General features: G+C 38.8%; 1 protein-coding gene across 1 annotated transcript in view; it reads left to right on the forward strand.

Moving 5' to 3' along the window:
- Positions 1–3,307, forward strand: part of MYO3B (myosin IIIB) — a gene marked incomplete at both ends in the record, with an annotated part of 400,700 nt that extends 397,393 nt beyond the window's left edge. The window contains 3 exons of the mRNA XM_083368004.1: positions 750–850; positions 1,255–1,301; positions 3,196–3,307. Coding sequence (XP_083224130.1) covers positions 750–850; positions 1,255–1,301; positions 3,196–3,307 — 260 coding nt within the window. The remainder of the gene's footprint in view (positions 1–749; positions 851–1,254; positions 1,302–3,195) is intronic.
- Positions 3,308–20,951: the final 17,644 nt, after the last annotated feature.

The raw sequence follows: 20,951 nt of genomic DNA on the forward strand, positions 1-20,951 counted from the left end.
ATGGAAGGCCAAGAGAGTGGGGGGGCCCACCTCACCTTCAGGGGCAGTGTTTCCACATGGCATGAGCAGAGAAGGCTCTCTTCTTGGACCCAGCCAATCAGAATTATTTTGCTAATGGGATCCGCAATATACCTCCCCTGTCTGACCAGGTAGGGCGAACAGATGTAAAGGGATGAAGAGGGTTTTGTAGGTAACCAGGCCCCATATGCTATGTAGGACTTTTAAAGGTTGTAACCAACATTTTGAATTGGACTTGGAAGCAGACCAGTACCCAATGCAATGTGCAGCAGAGGTATTACATCCTTCGGGTGCCTAAAGGTGGCCACATGGCCGCATTTTGTACCAGCTGAAGATTTACTCCTGACATTCTTACAAAGCTACAAATACATGCCTTCTTTGTATCTTCTTAAATTTCACTTCTGTGCCTGTGATGACAGGTATCATAGCTTACTGCTTAATAAGTAGCAATGTTATTTATAGTTCTTATCCCATGTCAATTCAAAGATGCACGGGTGTGTTTTGCTCCGAACATCTCAGTATGGAATAAAGCAAATTAATGCATTTTTTTTAACATTTCCAATGTGCCCAGTATCCTTACTTTTCTACTGACATCTGAAAATGAGCCAAGTTAGTAAATCAGAAATGTGTATAACAGAAGAAAGAATTCTTTTGACTCCCCGATAGAAAGTTGTTTGCAATACTTGGCCCTGCCAAGATCTAAAACTAGACTTATCTCTTTTTACCTTCAGAAAACTGCCTTGAACAGAAGCAGAAACCACCCCGTCGAAGATGTCAGCAGCCCAAAGTGCTGAATAGCCCCGAGGATAACATATATTATAACCAGTTAAATGTAAGTTCAAAGTGGCCATACAGCTGTTTTACTCTCTTTGTTTCCCATTAATAATGCTGGTATTAATACCTGTTCTAAGCCTACCAGCTCCACCCCACCCCAGTGCCCTCTCCCCACTCCCACCCCAGAGTTCTTCAGCTCTCGTCTTGAACATGTGCTTATGCTCTTTATCTGTTGCTTTCATGTCAGGATGTCTGCCTTCACGGTGAATAATTGATGTGGTTTATCAAAGACGAGCAAGATGCATGCTTCATCAGGCTCGCTTGAGCCCTTTGATCAAAAAAATTATGCTGTGACTTCTGATATTATCAGCATCTGCTTGCATTCAACACAAAATCACTTTGAATTAAAAATTAACGACTTGCTGCTCTGCTTTGACTGTGTGTTCTTGGCCCTCTCCACAGGGAACTCTAGGATATCAAGGGAGCAAAAGGAAGCCAAGAAAACTTGGGTAAATATCCATCTTCTTAGTTCTAAGCAACAGTAAACAGAAGAAATCCTTTGTGAGATTACAGGAAAGGCACAAACTTTCTAGAGCCATTTCTGAAAATCAACAGCAAGCTTCTTTCTCTTTATAGCAGCTGTGGGCATTTTGCTACTGAGGCAAAAGGAAAGTGTGCGTTTAATGTGAGCTGTAGACACATGGGGGGGGGGAAACGGTCTTTCCTGGGGGAAAATATGCTTCTCAGCAAAATACAGGCAGTTCGTCTCACAATGAATTTGCTAAAAGTAGCCAGTGATGGCTCTTGTCAAAGTAAAGAGCTACAAACTGTGAACCCAGACATGACAGGAAGGACAGCAGTTCAGAAATCTTCCTGATCCAAGCATAAACTAGCCAGAGGGGGAAAGATAAGAAGGAAGGTCATATCTTTCCACAAAGAGCAGTTCTTGGCTATTCTTTCTTGGCTCTTGTGCAAGGGCTGCTTTTTTTAATGTGGCATTCATTTTATTATTATGGTGACAAGCATTATGCTACTAAGTATGTTGAGCTACATCTCTGAACACACGGGCTGGAAATCCTGAACAGTATAGCCCAGAAGACCTGAAGGCTTGAGAAAGACCACATTAAAAAGAGATTTATTTTTTTTCTTGGTAGGGAAAATCATGATGTAATGGCCTCTGCATTATTTAAGGCAATACCAGAATCAAAGTAGGCAGAATAAAGCATGCTAAACACATGACCATAGTTTAGCCTGAGTCCCAAATAGCCAAATCAAAAATAGACTGTGCTTTAAGTTTATCTTGTGATTTCCCTTTGTAGGAATGTATCACAGGCATATATGTGTTTAAACGCTTTTAATAAAAATGGCTTCATTTTACTCCTACAAGGTTTAGCACTTATCTAATTATCTAATTATCCAGTTTTCTTCCTTGATATAATCACTTTTATTCCAAATGCCAGACCAACCAAGAAAGTCTCCTAAACTGTCAGAAAAACTTACATGAAACATATGATGCATCTTGTCAGCATGAATGGAGGCTACTTGTAGTTCCCTAGAACTTGTCCATCAAACTTAAACTATCCAAACAAACAAATGTTAAATTATGTTATCAGTGTAAGCACATTAGGCCTTACGTTACTGTTTGGAAGTTTTGTCATGGATGTCAAAGGAACAACTTTAGTCTTAGAATAAAGTCTTATTATGCTCGAAGATGTTACTGAAAATACATCATAAACAGATTCTTGATGGATGATAGAATGCCTAACTGGATATAAGAAAAGATCTGGTGGCTGAGATCATAAAGCCAACCAGCTGCTTTTAAGAAGTCCATAAACTGAACTTGGGAGCAGTAGCTCTCTTCCACATGTGTTTCCCAGCAACTGGTGTTAAAGAGGTATCCTCCTTCAGGAGATGATAGAAGCCATTGATGACTTTATCTTTCATGAAATAAGAAGTATCTGAGCTATTCTTGTGCTTCTTATGCTCTTTACCGATATAATAATCAGAGATTAGGTTCTATATCTATAGTATATATCAGAGTAGAGATCAAAATGGGTTTTCCCAGGGCTCTCCCACCTAAGTAAATGGTACGGTGAAGATTCATGTCTACCTGAGAGTACAAATCACCTAATTAAAATCTGAGATTACTATAAATCAAAGCCAGAACTTTCTATCGTGCTGAGAGAGCATCCAGAAGAATGCAGATTTGCTGCTGTGAGAAATGCTATGAGCTCAGGTCCTCTAGAAAAGCTAGATTCTTCAGCAGCCTCTGTTAGATATCCACCTCAAAATTAATGTTTGCTCCTCCTCTCAGACCAAGGCATTTCTTGTACCAATTAAACAAAAATAGCTAGAAATCTGATGTGCTCTTTGTAATGCTTTTTTTGCTTTGATTTTCTTTAGTCAAATAAAAGTGCTGGATTGGGAAGATGAGTATTACAAGTCATTATCCGTGGTAGATTCTATCACAGAAGAAGACAACACATTTCAACCCCTTCCTCCCTTTCAAAGCTGAACCTTTGCTCCCTAACTCATCAGTGTGAGGGTGGTAAGGAACCCAAGATGTGTTCTCATTTCTAGCTGAAGTATGGATGTGTACATTGGTTGTATAATGTGCCCATATGTATATGTTAGGAGCAGATCTGCCAAGCAGTGGTATATGCTATGCTACTCAATCAGTCTACTGCAGTGGTTCTCAGCCTGTGGTCCGCAAAGTCTTGAAGAAATGTTATGATTTAAACCTTGCATTAAGTTGGTGGTCCATGGCCATGGTCCGTGGCTACAAAAGGAATTTAAAGGGGGGTCTGTAGTAAAGAAAAGGTTGAGAGCCATTAGTCTACTACATTCCAAAGAGGGAAATCAATGTCACAAATTGCCCAACCCCAGACATGGTACCAAGGAAAGTTTGACTTAATCTGTAATGCGAGGAAGATCGGTCCACCAAAGGGGGAGACCATTAACATCCATTTAAAATGTGACATACGGGCAGTGTGTGTGTGTGTGTGTGTGTGTGTGTGTGTGTGTGTGTTTACATTATCTTGCAAAAGAGAATTCAATGTTAGACATGGGAGTCTTATTTTTCCCAGAAGAGAAGGAAAAGCATATCAAAAGCCTATGTAGCAGACTTAATAACATATGATGAAAGCACTTAAATTAGCACCTTGTAGTTGTAGTTTTGAACTGAAGCAGGCAAATCTTAAAACCAAAGCAAGAGCAACTACTTTATATGAACACAGAAAATCAAATTCTGTTGTCCATTTTTCTCGTAAAAAAACCCCCAACAACTGGGAACATTAGGCCAAGGACCTATCTAGTCCAGCATTTTGCTTGTAGAGTAAGCAACCAGCTACCACTTCCGAAGCTGACAGGCAGGACAGGGGAGAGGCAATACTAAATTTCCCCAACAACTAGCATTGATAAATAAGCTGCCTGTTAGCATGCAATAAACCTGTATTCATTTGAACATCTTGCTTCCTGATTTCTTGTGCCTGATACTGCCTCTGATATCACAGGACTTGGTGATCAATATGTCGAATCACCAGTTATCCTCTCCATCATGGGTTTGCCCAGCCATACAAACTCTGCAGTTCAGTTATATGGTTTGTGAACAAGCTCTTCCTTTCTTGCTGAATGCTAAACATACTTACTAGAGTTAACCATCACTGAATTTAATGGGTCTTGATTCTGAGGCTCACATTGCTCGTCATGTTTTATCAATTCAACCCATTCATGTTTTCTCAAAAATAACTCCATTGACTTATTTCCCAGTCAACGTGTACTAAACCACAAGGTACACAGCTTTTGAAAAGTATTTGTGCTTCAGGCTTTCTGCAGTATTTATTATTTTAGTTATTCTGTAGAAAGTACCAGTAAAAACAGGAAATTTAAAAATGTACAAACAGTCAACATTGTTAATGTTAATACGAAGGCACAGGAAGTAGTTATTTGGAACCTAAGTATTATCAATACTAGCTCTTCTTCTCTATAACAACTCTGATGCATATGCAGCCATTTCCAAATTAGGAGAAGCTGTACCTATTCTGGACCAGTGTCTGGATACAGTGATGGGTGAAGACCAATAAACTGAGATTGAAGCTGGACAAGACAAACACCTCTTAAACAGTGATTGTTGAGTACCAGAATTGGGTTCAGAAATTGCATACAAGGGTTGCATTCCATTGGAAAGAATAGATGGTTTACTGCCCCTATTTATCACAGGAGGTCCAAGCAACCACCACTGTCAACTTTGTCACTTGCTGAACTGCAGTCAAGTTACCATTGTTAATGTTCTGAGAACTTCATGGTTACTGCAATACACTCTGTGTAGGACTAGTCTTGTGTTTGCTCTGAAGCCTATCTATAGAGCAGAATGTGGTGGATTGCTAATAAGAACAATCGGTCATGCAGATGTTAATTTGTGATAGCATCTCTCCAGCTGCCAATTAGCTAATGTAGAGTCTTTGGTGGTGCTCTCTGAGGTTGATTGTTTGCTTGCAAACATTTCATGATGCTTCCTAGTTGGATGAAATACCTGCAAGCAAATAACTAACTTCAGAGAGCACCAAGGGCTCCACAATTTACCTATGTGCTACAGATATTCTCTTCTATTGCAATTAGCTACTGATTTTTTTTATTGAAAAGTTTTAACATACAATTTTTCTTTAAAAATCCCCCTCCCCCTCCCTTCTCCCTCCCCCCCTACCTCTCCCCCCTCCCCCCTCCCCCCCCAACTTCCCAGAGCTAAATACAAGGTATATATAAAAAAATCATAAACAATCATATACTAACAACTATAAACTCTAAAATCCATCACTCTCTAGCTTATATAGGATAAAACAAACCTTAATAATATTAAATATATATAAAGAAACTAAAATAGAAAAAGAAAAAAAGAAAGAAGACTTATTCAAATGCTACATGAAACTTCTTAACCCTATACTTGTTCTGGATAAACTCAATCCATTTTCTCCATTCCATAATATAGCGTTCTTGCGAGTGATCTTTCAAGTAGGCCGAAATCTTCGCCATCTCTGCCAGGTCGGAAACCTTTAAAGTCCACTCTTCTATGGTCGGCAGTTCCTCTTTCTTCCAATACTGACCTATCAAAAGTCTTGCTGCCGTAATTAAATTCAACATCAACTTGGTGTCCACAACTGTAGCATCTGTAATTATTCCCAACAAAAAAAGTTGCGGACAAAACTTTATCCTCTGTTTAAAAATCTTCTGCATGTTCCACCAGACTTTTATCCAAAAAGCCTTAACCTTTTTACAAGTCCACCATATGTGAAAATATGTTGCGTCTTCATCACCGCACCTCCAACATTTAGGCTGATAATTCGGATACATACTTGCAAGCTTTTTAGGATCTAAATGCCATCTATAAAACATTTTATAAAAATTCTCTCTTAGATTTTGAGCTTGTGTAAATTTTACGTTCCTCACCCAAATCTTTTCCCACGTATCCATTGTAATAACTTCCTGGATGTTTTGGGCCCATTTTATCATACAATCCTTAACAAGTTCTGTTTCTGAATCAATCTCTATCAACGCAAGATATATCCATTTAATATGTGCTGGTCCCTGATTTCTAATTTGCTTTATCAAATTTTCATCAGTCATTGTAAAACCATTTTTCTGGTCTTCTTTCCACCTGGCCCGTAACTGAGTATATTGAAACCAGTTTTGAACAACCTTCTCTTCTCGCAAGAGGCTATATGATTTCAAACACCAGACATTTCTTTCCAAGCTTAGGATCTCCTTGTACGTAGTCACATCATGTTTGAAACCAGCATGTATATTTTCTATTGCGTGTTTTGGAATTGCCCACAGTGGTATCTTGCAATCTAGCTTATGTCTATACTTCTTCCAAACTCTCAACAATGCCTGTCTTAAAATATGCACTCTAAACACATTGTCTACCTTCTTGTCATACAACAAATATGCATGCCAGCCAAACAACAAATCGTGGCCCTCAAGATTTAATAATCTCTCTTGTGTCAAATTAATCCAATCACTTATTCCTACTAATGCAGCAGCTTCATAATATAGTTTAAAATTGGGCATTTTAAGACCACCTCTCTCACGAGTATCCTGCATAATCTTAAGTTTAACTCGTGGCTTTTTCCCTGCCCAAACAAATTTATTGATACCTCGCTGCCATTCCTCCAAATTAGAATCTTTCTTAAGAATCGGTATCGTTTGAAATAAAAATAAAAATTTAGGCAGGACATTCATTTTCACTGCTGCGATCCGTCCCAACAAAGACAATTGCAATTTTTCCCAACTCTCCAATTCTTTTTGAATTTTCCCCCATAGTTTTTCATAATTATTTTTATATAACTTTGTATTAGAGGGCGACAAAAGCACCCCCAAATATTTAACCCTTTTAACAATCTCAAATCCAGTTAATCCTTCTAAGAGAGCCTTTTGCGAAACTGTCATATTTTTGGCCAGAATTTTAGTTTTCTGTATATTAACTTTAAATCCAGAAACCTTCCCATATTGTGTTATTATCTCCATCAGGTCCACAACAGAGTTCTCTGGCTGGGTCACTGTAACAACCAGATCATCTGCGAATGCTCTCAATCTATAATCCTGATCTCTAATTTGTATCCCCTTAATTTTTTCCGAATTCCGTATTTTAACCAATAATATCTCTAATGTTAATACAAATAACAAGGGCGATAACGGACACCCTTGCCTTGTGCCCTTCTCAATATTACATACTTCTGTCAGACTATTATTAACTATAATTCGGGCAGTTTGTTTTTGATATAATGCCCTAATCGGTTGTAAAAAATTTTCCCCAAAATCCATTTTGTCTAAAACTTTCAACAAAAATTGCCAATTCAATTGATCAAAAGCTTTTTCAGCATCTAGAAAAATTAGCGCCGCAGGGATCTGGTTGTTCCTTTCCAAAAACTCTAACACATCAACTATATGCCTCACATTATTTTTCATTTGCCTACCACTAATAAACCCCGTTTGGTCCCCATGAATCACCTGTTGCAGAACCCTCATCAGTCTATTAGCCAAAACCTTAGCAAATATCTTGTAATCTGTATTTAAAAGCGATATCGGTCTATAATTTTTAACTTGAGTAGCATCTTGGTCTTCCTTCGGAATCAAGGAAATAAAAGCTGTTCTCCAAGACGGTGGCACCTTTCCCCCCCTCTGGATTGTCTGGAACAGTTCCTTTAACGGTTTTATCATCTCTAATTGTAGATTTTTGTAGTAAGCCGCAGTCAAACCATCCGTACCTGGTGCTTTATCCACCTTCAATTCCTTAATTGCTGTAAAAATTTCTTCTTCTGTAATCAATTGATTAATCCCCTCTTTTTGTACTTGCGTAAGAACCGGGATGCTAGCATTCTCCAAATATATATCAATGTCTTTTTCATTAATCTTCTCCTTAGCATATAATTTAGAATAAAAATCCACAAAAGCATCCTTGATAAGGTCCTGTTGAAACACAACCCTTCCTTTATGCTCAATTTTGTCTATATTAGAAGCCCTTTGTTTTTTCCTCAATCTATAAGCTAACCATCTACCTGGTTTATTAGCGTTGCAAAAGGTATTATGCCTGGCAAACCGCAAATTGGTTGCCACTTGGTCAGCCATTAATTTATCAAATTGTCCTCTTAACAGTTTAATAGCCTCCTTAATCTTCGCATCCTCTGAATTCAAAATCAAAGCCTTTTCTTTTTCCTTTATTTCATTCTCCAGTTCTTTCCTCCTAGCTTCCACCACACGTCTATGTTTATTATTCATATATATCAACACCCCTCTCATGTAGGCCTTGCTAGCATCCCAAACCATATCCATAGATGTGCCCTTATTCATATTAATTTCAAAAAAATCCTTCATCCGCTGTTTGCATTCTTCCACATTTCTCTGATTTCTAAACAAATTCTCATTTACGCGCCACGAGCGCCTGTCTCTATTCTCCTTATCAATCTCTAACCAAACTGGACTATGATCAGAGATAGTTCTTGCACAAATCTTCACCTTTTTAGTCCTCAAAAAAAATCATTAGTCAACAAAATAAAATCAATCCTAGAAAAAGATTGATGTCTGTCAGAATAAAAAGTATAATCCTTTTCCTGCAAATGTCTCTCACGCCAAATATCTCGCAGTTCCAAGTCATCCTTCATTTCAAAAAAAGATTTAGGCAGTCTAGCATGACTTGGGATGCGCTTAAAAGCTCCAGCCTTGTCCATCTGTACATCCAAAACACCATTCCAGTCCCCCATAAAAATAAAAGATTTATAATCCAACTGGGTAAGCTTTGTGTGAAGTAAACTAAAAAAGTCAGCTTGTTGTTGATTAGGAGCATATAATCCAACTAAAAGCAATTAGCTACTGATTATACATTTGGCATAATTTGGATCAGGAAACTTTACTGCGACCAGATTACAAATTTACTGCTACAAATTTGTTAAATTGCTACAGTTTGATAAGTGCTTTCTCTAAGTCTTGCTCCATGCTCCAAGGTTGGCAGAGTATCCCTTGTGGAAATTCCCAGGCAGGCCATCTATAGAATGGACCCTGCCATCTGGAGGGTTCTTCCTGTTGAATTGTGCAAATCACTACCATGATGTCTTTGATGCTCCTTTTCAGACCTTACTTAGGGCAATGGTAGGTGACGGTTCAGTTTTGCTGTTTTGTTTTCCTTCCCTTTTTTTAATGATCAAGTAAAAACTACAAGAATCTAGCTAAGCTGTGTGTAGCTTGGGATGACATGTGCTCAGTCAGAGCACTTGAATCCTGGTTCAAGTCTCCTTTTCAGAATACAAACATAGTTTCTGGGAGGAAAGAAACCTGACCAGTAAAAAAAATGCAGAGATAAGTAAAAAAAAAATTGATCGAAGCTATTATAAAACAACACTGAATTTACCACCAAAATAACTTAAATAATGTTCAGTGAGGATATTCTTTTGACTATACTTTTCAGTTGAAAATAATGGTGGGGGGTCTGCTCTAGGGTTCAAAAATGATTAGTTATACACAAAGGTATCTTTATGCTAATTCAAAGTGCATTAGTGTTTCTGCAAACAACATTCGTAGAAGCAACAGAATCTGTCTTAAAAAGTGCAGTTGCTTTATAGGTCTGTTGAGCATAATTTTGTCCACTCTGACTGACAACTATCTCGCTTTTATGCGCAGTGAAGCTACTTCCTGGGGGGGGGCAGTTTTGGGGTATCCTGAAGAGGCTACAAATTATATCCACAGAGTGGGGTCAAGAAAGTCAAGATGATGTCTATGATGGTCTCTGTGTGACACACAAAGAAAGCAGGGGAAGCTTTGATCACAGTGTCAGGGAAGCCATCTTGACTCAAGGTGAGGAACAGACATAACACTCCTTCCTCCTCCTATTTTATCCACAATCACCACCAGTAAATAGGTGCTGAGAGATTTTCTGCTTTCTAAATGTGAATAATTTGACTGAGACATGGCTGAATTTTTGAGTTGAGGGAAGCAGATTCGCTAGCTGCTCTTTTAAAGAGCAAAATATCTCTCAGTGGTCAAGAAAGGAGTTCCCCGTTTTCTTAGATCTGCTCACTCAACTCCTTTACTGGATTTATGTCTTTTAGAAAGTGCCAACAAACCAGTTTATTATTGTCATTTTCCAGGGTTTTTGTTGTTTTCTTACTTCCTAGCCGACCCTATGCTCCTGGGCTTATCCGCTGTCTCCTATCCAAGTACTAACCTGATCTATTCCTGCTTTTCCTCGTTAGGGATCAGCCAAGATTTGAAGGAATAAAAAAAATGCAGAACTCCTACCTAGAATCTTTTTGGCCGTTAATCGTTAGTTTTAAAAGGTCTCTTTTCTAAAAGAAAGATATTGTTAATGGATTCTGTTCTGAGAGGTTTAATACAAGAGTGCTTATCTGAAGTGTCTGTTAATAATAATAATAAAAGAGAGAGAGAGGAAAACACAGAGTTCGTATCCCTAGAACCACTGTAATAAAATTGCAAGTATAATTGTTATCAGTTAAGTTAACCGTCAAGACCTGGTACAGGAATCCCATAAAAATAACATTTAACTTTTGTTTTTATTGACCTGTTTTTCAATTGAATCAATAAGCTTTCTCTCGGCTACTTGATCGCAGTATCCAAAGATGCTGTGGAAACTAACTTAGAAGCACTTTGCAGAGGTTTTTGAAAGCTGGAAGGAATTGCAAAGAGGCAGTTGTGCCCTGTGCTAACAAAGAAGGCTGAAGGAGGCATGAAGAAAAGGAGAATCCCGCCCTACCTGATAAAAGAGAGCCTTGAGTGTGTGTGAACATCAAAGAATAGTTAATGACATGAAATACCATTAAGGGTTAGTATCCCTCTTGTTTCAAGCTCCTCACACCTGCAGCGTATTGCCTATGTTCTCTCTGTTGGTGCCTCTGAATTGCCTCTATTAGCATTTACAGAAAAGCCCTTGGTGAAACCTTTGGTGTTGTGCTTGGCCTTCTCTGTGTTCCTTGAAAAGTCAAATATTAGTCCTCTATAAAGTTTCCTTTATGATACAGTCCCTATTGCAAAAGGAGACTCCAAACCTCAGGATGCCATTGAGTGCGGAGGAGTTGAGCTGAATGAAGAGAATGCTTTTGTTATTTAAAAGTAATATCAGCAACTCCGGGAGCTTGCCAAACAAACTCAATTTTTAGGAAGTGTAAAACCAGAGCATGACGTACAGATTAGGCCACACAGGCTCTCAAAAGCAGGGAAGGGAGAGAAGGCAGAAGAATTGGAAAACCGTGGCATGAGTGAAGGTATAACTTGCTTCATTTAGACCCTGGTAATTTATCAAATGGCAGAACCGTCTGTCTTTCTCAGCCATTTAATAGAGCCTTTAGTGATCACGATTTGGGAAGCAGGGGAATGAGTGGTTAGGCTAGTGGGAAGAGAAAGAAAATCAAGACATTTGCTCAATTGTCTTTGCCAAATAAAGTCAAACTTTTAACAAACAAAAAACAGTAATTGAAGGTACAGCTCTGTCAGTCTGGACTCTCTCCTTCCAAATGCCTGTTTTCCAGTGAGAAATACCACGTGCCTTATCTTATGGAAGTACGTATACCTTTATTAATCAATTCAGTGGCAACCCTTGCAAAGGAGGTATTTAATTAGCAATCTGTAATGAATCGACTTGGTGAGGAAGATGACAAATATAATTGTGGAAAGACACTCTTGAAGTTTCAGATAATCAATTAAAATAAAAAGATTAGTGATGAACTCAATCAACTAAAACATTTTTGTACCTGCATCTAGGAGTTTGCAAACACTCCTGATAATTTTGAATTAAACCTTCTTAATTCAGGATCTCTCTGCTTCTGGTAATACCAGATATTTTTTTGGGGGGGGGGATGTTAAATCATATTATTATTCTATTGCTTTTCTTCAATCGGAGTTCTTTTTTCCTTTTAATTAATATTCTCAGTGTGGCAGTCATGAAGCAAGCCTCAGTTATATGAGAGATGTTTTATTAAAAAGCATACCTGGCATCTTTGCAGGGAACTCTTTTTCTTTCACATTTACATGCTCCCCAGCTGAGTGGCCATCCACTTCATTTGATGATCAGTTTGCTCTGCCCATAGGCCTATTGCAAATCTTGGATGATTTGCTCTTAATCATGGCAACAATCAAACAGGTAACTTCTTTTGAAGTTAGGAATGCAGTGCAGTGTTATGTCTCTCCCCATTCCGTGCCCTCATTTATTAGGAGACTTAACAACCAAGAGTGATAGCCGAGACTGACATTTCACAACTCATTGCGCCACTTTCAGATCACCGGAATAATTCAGAAGCCATATTCATATCTAATAATCATCCCCACCAGCCGGTCACCAGAAGCAATAATTTATGTGAAGATTGACATCTGGTGTCAGGATATAAAGTACATTATGTTTAGGGTGGAAGACATGAATCCCTTCCCTGGAATGATTTATCAGTCTAGTTTCTTGGAGATATATCCTGAGGGTAAGATCAACTATATGTGTGCTGTTTCCCAAGAAGAGGGTGCAGTTCTCCTGAGGTGTCAATCAGTCTATGGGCATCTTACATTGCCTGAGTGTAATAGCTTTGACTGACTAAATTTCAGAAAATAAGTTCGTACAGCAGAGTTCTGTGCCTAAACATTTATCCAGCAAGTGCTGTGAATACAATACAATACAATAGTTATATGAATATCAGTTTCTTCCCACCCCACCTCCCCAAATTTGGACAATCATAGTAACATTAATAATATCATTAGAGTTGCTTAGACTGTATTCATTCACCTGCACAAAAGCTGTATTTTGTTCACACCTGTATTTCCTATCAACTGAAGATAAGAAATAAAAATGGATTTTACATATAAAATGCAAAAACATACGTTCAGAAAACAATTGTCTGATCTCAACACATTGGTCAATGAACTCAAACATTAGTCGTCCGTCTTTCAAGCGTGGAAACTCAAAATCGAAAGACAGGAAGGAACTAGCTTTCATGTATTTCTTTCCCTCATTCTTCTTCACAAAGCAGTATGATTGGAGCATCCTGACAAGTGCCTCCTCGCACTCCTTAGTTGTCTGTTTTTAGCAATGGTCCAAGCCCACGGGGGGGGGGGAGGAGAGTGCCTCTATTTATTTTCCAGTCTCCCCCTGCTTCCCCCTTCTGGTTTTTTGTTTCAACTTTCAATCACCACTCCACGTCAGCCGCCCACCATTAATTCCTTTTGTGCTAGATTTGTGGTACTTTGTGACTACTTTTTTTCTTAGTTCTTTTCTACTTTGCCACTCTTTGGCTTTCTCCTCCTGGTTGATATCTCCTCCTGGGTGTGGATAACCCCAGTTAAAGCCGAAAGGAGGGATACTTGGCAACTAAGATTTCCCTTGGATTTGTAGGTTTCACCCTTTCTTCCATTCCTGACTGGTTTTTCTCACTTTGGTCAGTCATCTTTGCCATCTTTTGTTCTTCATTTTCGTTTCTTTTCGGGGGTGGGGGGGTTTTTTTGTTTTTTTTTTGTTGTTTTTTTTTTGTTTTGGGGTGTGTTTTTCGGTAATGTTTGTACCTCTGAGTTGCTTCAAATCATTGAGGAGCATATAAATTTAATTTTAAAAAGTTATCTGCCCTATTATTGGATTCAAAGGAATTTTATCAAGTGAATGACAGAAAGTGGCAGCTGGAGACCAATGAATGGCAGTCCCTGAATTTGCTTTGGCTTCAAAGTCTCTAGGTTTTGATCCTTGATCTAGAGAATTAGTTATTATACAAAAATGAAGATTCCCCTAGATTATATTTATAAACTCATGGCAAGTTTTTTTTTTAATTCCATTTATATCCCGCCCTTCTCCGAAGACTCAGGGCGGCTTACAAGCTTAGCAGTAGCCTTCATTCTATGTATATGCCTGCTTATTAGGGCTTTCACACACACACCCCAAGCGGCATTATTACAAAGTCAGCTTAATTGCCCCCAACAATCTGGGTCCTCATTTTACCTACCTCGGAAGGATGGAAGGCTGAGTCAACCTTGAGCCTGGTGGGACTCAAACCTGCACTAATTGCAGGCAGCTGGTGTTACTTAAGGAGGCATTAGCCCACTGCTCCACCTTACTCATGTCTATCAATGTATCATCTGAAGGTGGTCAGACATCCAAAATCATGCTAGCCACTGTGAACAGAGGTTTATTCTCTATCCGCGTGCACGTTTAGGTCAATTCAACTTCTGTCTGTCTTTTTAGTCTGCTCTGTTTTGTCTTCTCTCCAGTAGAAACTTCATATTTGGATTGCAATAATTAAACAATCACTAGATAGCAACAAAGAAGGTGTTTTCCGTATCTCCTTGCTGCTATCTGACACTGATTCTGATTTCTGAAGCCTAAATGCGATAGCCCACTTTCCTGATGTCTCATGGAAGGCAGTTTGGTGTCAATAATGCACCTAAGTGCAAGAGTGACTTGGCTGGCCTCCAAGAAGCCCACATAATGATGAGGCAAAAGATCTGACTGGGGAGGAAGTGGAGCCTAGTGGATATCTAAGCTCAGAGGTGGTCTCCCAAGCCTCCCTTCTTTCTCTTGGGGATTGTCAGTCCACATTTTAAGTTTATTTTTGGGATAGCGGAGGCTGCCATGACTTCTTAGTAAAAAAAAAAGTTTAAAATCCCAAATGCAACCATGTGGTCAAAGAGGAGAAAAAAAGAGACAGAGAATGTGGGGTGTTTGAAAAAGAGAGAAGTTTTGTGTTGGTGCGTGACAGAAGTGTCTATATAGACGTTGTAGTCCACATCTAACATTGCATTGCTCTTTATTGTCATACAGGTAATCCTCAAGTTACAACAATTCATTAGTGACCGTTCAAAGTTACAACTACATTGGAAAAGTGACACATGACTGTTTTCCACATTTATGGCCATTGCAGCATCCCCCTGATCATATGATCAAAATTCAGACGCTATTTCACATTTATGATAGTTGCCAATATCCTGGGATCACATAACTACTCTTTGTGGCCTTTTGACAAGCAAAGTCAATGGGGAAGCTAGATTCACTTAACAGCAGGCTTGCTAACTTAACAACTGCAGTGACTTACTTAACAACTGTGGCAAGAAAAGTCATTAAATGGGGCAGGATTCACTTTACAAATGTCTCGCTTAGCAACAGAAATTTTGGGCTCATTTGTGGTCATAAGTCAAGGACTATCTGTAGTTCTTTTTAATTGTAGTTGCATTCAGCTGTTGTTGTTGTTGTTTTAATCACTCTAATTACAGTCCTCCTTTCTTCAGTACTATTACTGCTCCTTACCCAGTCAATTATCTGTCTATTTTTCTGCATTTATGTTATAGTCATTTATCACATCCAGCGTGTTTATAGGAAGTAAATTTTAGCTGCTAATGTTGGCATTTGTTCGGAAGGTCAAAAAAAAAGGAATCCCCACCGGTGTTCCTTGTACTTTGTGGTGAACCACATTTCTCAGATGGATCGAATTATCTTCCTGTGGGTTTTACCAGATTGCATCAAATGGTTTGCATTTTATAACAAATTGCCTTAAAATTGAGACACCCTCATGCTGCTCCAAAAAGTGTTTATAATTCTTTCTACTAGTGAAAAAATAAATAAATTGTGGTATAACTTTAATGTGCCACTGAGATAAAAGCTGAGGCAGACTATTTAGACCTCTCACCACAACCTCTTTTGTACATGCTGGGGATTTTGATGTCTGCACTCTTTTATGCAGAGAGATCTATTTCTTCCAACAAATGAATAAATGGAACTACCTACACAAGGAATACCATGATATGGTGAGAAGACAATGGTTTTCTCTCAAGCAAATGTTTTTTAAACATTTCCTATAGCATGGTAAAGGATTTACAACCTGATTGATGGATTCTCTCCATTTCTCAGGTCACTTTACAAAATAGGATTTTTCTACCTTGGAAACCTATTTATTTATTTGTTTGTTTGTAAAACTGATTGATCACCCATCTTACCACAGGATAACTCTGGGCAGATTGCAGTATTATCCCAAGTCCGTCTTTATGTCTTCCTTACACACTCATGCACAGAGCTATTTTTCTTGAAGAGGTTGCGGTGAGGATTCCAAATTGGGCACGGATTCCACCCTCCCCCGAATGGTCATGCTCTGAGTCACACAGATGCACCTCAGAGGCCTCGTTGCAGAGTTCTCCTGTGTGGAAGTAAAATGTCAAGAACGTGTCAAAGTGGGAAAAGTTGGTCAGTGTATGAAACTGATGTCCAGAGAACAACGAAATCATAAAGGAGGTGTTGCATTTCAGATTGTCAGCTTATGTGCCCTATGTTAAAGTATCACTCCCAATGAAAAAGGCATGGAAGATGACAGAAGATGACATAAACACACATCCCTTCCCGCACTCGTGCCTTAGCTTGTAAGTTTCTTCAGTTTCACCAAACTATTTAATCGAAATAATGATAAATTGTATGTAGAAGTAGAAAGCTAAAACAATATGCTTTCCTGTAAGTTCTATCAGTGGTGCTTTCTGTGGATTTTCCATTTGTAAGTCGTCCTCCAGTTACGGCCACAATTGAGCCCAACATTTCCATGGCTAAGTGAAACAGTTGCTAAGTGAATTTTTTATTTTTTATTTTAATTCCATTTATATCCCGAAGACTCAGGGTGGCTTACAAGCTTAGCAGTAGCCTTCATTCTATGTATATGTCTGCTTATTAGGGCTTTCACACACACACACCCAAGCGGCATTATTACAAAGTCAGCTTAATTGCCCCCAACAATCTGGGTCCTCATTTTACCTACCTCGGAAGGATGGAAGGCTGAGTCAACCTTGAGCCTGGTGGGATGCGAACCTGCACTAATTGCAGGCAGCTGGTGTTACTTAAGGAGGCATTAGCCCACTGCTCCACCAAGGCTCTTTTGCCTCATTTTATTACCTTTCTTGCCACCGTTGTTAAGTGAATCACTGCAGTTGTTAAGTTAGTCACACGGTTGTTAAGTAAATCTGACTTCCCCATTGACTTTGCTTATCAGGTCACAAAAGGTGATCACATGACCTCTGAGACACTGCAATGATCATAAATGTATGCCGGTGGCCAGGCACTGAATTTTGTTCACGTGACCATGGGGATGCTGCAATGTTATAAATGTGCAAAACCATCGTAAGTCACTTTTTTTTCAGGGCCATTCTAACTTCGGTCATTAAACGAACTATTGTAAGTCGAGGACTACCTGTATTTTTCCCCACTGTTCACTGAATCTTCTCTTCAGATTCAAGCTGAGAAACAAGAAAGTATTTTTATGGACAAGTACCCTTTTCATTCCCCTGATTACCTGCTTCAAGTGTCCTTGATGATGCTGGCAGAATTCTGTTCCGGGCACAGTGTTTTACCCTTGCTTCATTGTTGTCCCCAGAACTGGTTAATCATCTGCGATTTTATACCGGCTTCCTTTGAAGTACTGTTAAGCCCACTGGCTTGTAAGTAGAGATGCTCGAGCACCTTTTGAAACAAATGGGATGAGTTAATTGTGTGATCTCAAGTACAGCAAACTTGTCTAGACTGGTACTGGAGAAGAAGGAAAGATAATATAAATATACAAGGGAGAGGAGAAGAAAAAATCTTTTCCTAGAGGAAACAAGAATGTAGAAGGACTCTTAATGTATGCCAGAAAATGTATGCCAGAAAAAGAACTTATTCCCAGAAAGACATTTCTGGGAAGCTCTTGAGAGCTGGGTTATCCCTGCAGGGAAGGCAGCAGAGATCAGAAATGGCTATTTTTTACAATCATTATGATCAGAGTCTGTGTGGGCTATAAAATACAGAGCTGCAGTTTTAAAAGTGGTCTGCCCAGAATAGCTATAAACAGGGGAAAATATCTCCTCTTGAGAAGCCAGCAGCAAATGTTGAGGTAGAAAATCTGTTGCTCTCTATCAGTTATGAGATAAGATATTGCTATAGAAATGGTGGTAAAACTTGCTCATTCTGCTCATGTGCCACAGGGGCCCAAGTTCCTACGGGCCCAGGTTTTTTTATGCTGAAACAGCTGGAAGCAAGAAGCAGCTCTGGAGATTTCCCATTGTAAGATATGTTTCTCTTCCATAAAAGGTGTCAGATATGAATGGTTCTGAACGGGCAACTTAAGTTAACAAATGACAACTGCAACTTTACATCCAAGAACTAAGTAAAGAATGGTGTCCAGTGGCTGAGGCAAATTTATAGTGTTTAATCCTTCTTGAAGTGAGCCTCAGTGGAAATTTAAATGGAACCTTCGTAGGAAAAGAAATCTGAATTTGTAAAAATGGGCTGTATCACTTAAATCTGCCATTTGGCAAATGCCTCCTTACCTTTGTTTTTTTTCCAAACTTGAATATGTAGAAAGGTAGCAGAACAGAACGCAGAATGTTGAGCTCAGAGTTTTCTTCCTGATGCAGGAGCTGTCTGCCCGAAGGAGGTTTTCATGCAGAAGAGATGTCTGACAGTCTGAATTTCATTCTACACAGTGGTGGGATTCACATAGGTGAACAACCGGTTCTCTGTGTGGATGCTGCTTCCAGAAGTCCATTCTGAGCCTGGGCAACCAAAAATTAGCTACCGGTTCTGTCAAAGTGGTGCGAACTGGCTGAGTGCTGGGTTTTGCAATGCCCCATCTAAACTCATAGGCATGCCTGCAAAATGTAAGGAATGTTCCTAACAATATGAAGCAAAACAGGAAACCAGCCCATGTGGCACAATAAATAAAACTGGAGAGGCTTGTGGGGGATCTGATCCCAGATGATCATGAACTTTGCTAAATAGGTTTTGCCAAGTTAGCTTCCAGAGTTATTGTGACCATAAAAGAGAGAGAGAGTGTGTAGCAGCTGAGAGAATAATATATGTCTCCTAAACTCCTTAGAGGAAAGATTCTGAAAAATGTATTTGGTTACAAATTATAAAGTTTGTCCAATCAGTGACCATCTCTGGTTTTATTAATATTGCTGGTCACAGTCCAGCGCTTTCTCCTCACCAAGGTATACCTGGAACTCAGTGTAATGGCTGTCATTACAGACAATAAACCTGCTTGCTTCTCTGCGGTTTCCAGGGTGTTTCCTAAACTGTGTTTAGACCTTGAATTTTTTTATACTTGCAGTTTTGGAATAATGTTTCTGCTTTTTCAATTTGCTTTATGGTTGCATGTTCATAATCTTTTATTTTTCTGGCAGTGGCCCTCCGTATTCTGGCTAAGTGAAAGGAAATAAGGTATTGGATACAACAATAAATGGAACAATGTTGCTATAGGCTCCTTAATAATATTACAGTCATATAATGGTGCTCTTAAGTAGATTATGCTACAGGGGCTATCAGGAAGAAGGCCTACTTAACACTTATGGGGTAGCTCCAATGTAATGCAAGCAAATTATTTTATTTTCCTAAGAATTACATTTATACTTTTCTCACAAAACGTTCCATGTGCAAATTCCTTGGAAAATCCTCCATTTCTTGACATGGTAAATAATGTGAATGTTTGATGTGGTAATGGGAACTTCAACCTGAAAGTTATTTGCATTCAGACAAATCAAAAATTCAGTAGTGTCCTTAAAAACCAAGAGCTTCCAAGAATATACTGTATAAAATACTGATTAATGTGGGATATGGAAGATCCTATGTTTTTCCTAAGAATTGAGGATAATTATTAATTATAATTATAATTAACAATTATAAGTATTATTATTATTACTATTACAATAATCATTATACCTACAAATTTCTGTTACATGTATTTCAGGGAAGGCAGAGCAAGTGGTAGATGGGGAAGAAAAACGTAAGATGCGTCTCCATTCTCTTAAGTGAGGATAAACAAGTTTGAGGGCTTCCGTTGAACTTTGGGGTGGTTTACTGGGAAATGCGTTTCCAACAATAAGTAAGGTGAAGCCAACTATGTCAACGAACCAGGAAAAAACAAAACTTGATTTATTTAATTTTAATTAAATTAACATGAAATGTATAATTATTTCAAAGTCCAGGTAGTCCTTGACTTACAATTATTCAATCAGTGACTGTTCAGAATTACAACAGCACTGAAAAAAAGTGACTAATGACCATTTTTCACACTTACGACCATTGCAGCATCCCCTGTGATCACATGATCAAAATTTGGATGCTTGGCCACTGTCGTGTATTATTGACAGTTGCTGTGTCCCAGAGTCATGGAATCACCTTTTGTGACCTTCTGTCAAGCAAAGTCAATGGGGAAGCCAGAGTCACTTAACAACCCTGGCGAGAAAAGTCGTAAAATGGGGCAAAACGTACTTAACTGTCTTGCTTAGCCACAGAAATTTGGGGGTCAGTAGTAGTCATGTCAAGGAGTACCTATAATATATAATGTCTGGTGGGTCTTAGGAGCCACAATCAAGGCTGTTAAAAACTGCCTGAGGTCCTGGCATCAGTCTTTCCTCTGTGTTTAAGTCTAAGGAAACATCTGATGAATCATTACAATCTTTGGTTTTGGCACACAACAGATACATCACATATCCAAACAGGTTGTCCCTCTCCCTCTTTCTTCTGCACATTCATGATGAAATTTGATTCAGTCAGAATCAGCTAGATCACAGCATGGTTGGCAGAAACTGTATGCACGTTACCATCCCATTCTAAGTTTAGATTCTGCTTTTGATTTACAGTATTTTTAGTTATGACAGATGACAGATGCCCAACTAATACTGTGATT

The sequence above is a fragment of the Vipera ursinii genome, assembly GCF_947247035.1.
Source record: "Vipera ursinii genome assembly, chromosome: 1".
NCBI lineage: Eukaryota > Metazoa > Chordata > Lepidosauria > Squamata > Viperidae > Vipera > Vipera ursinii.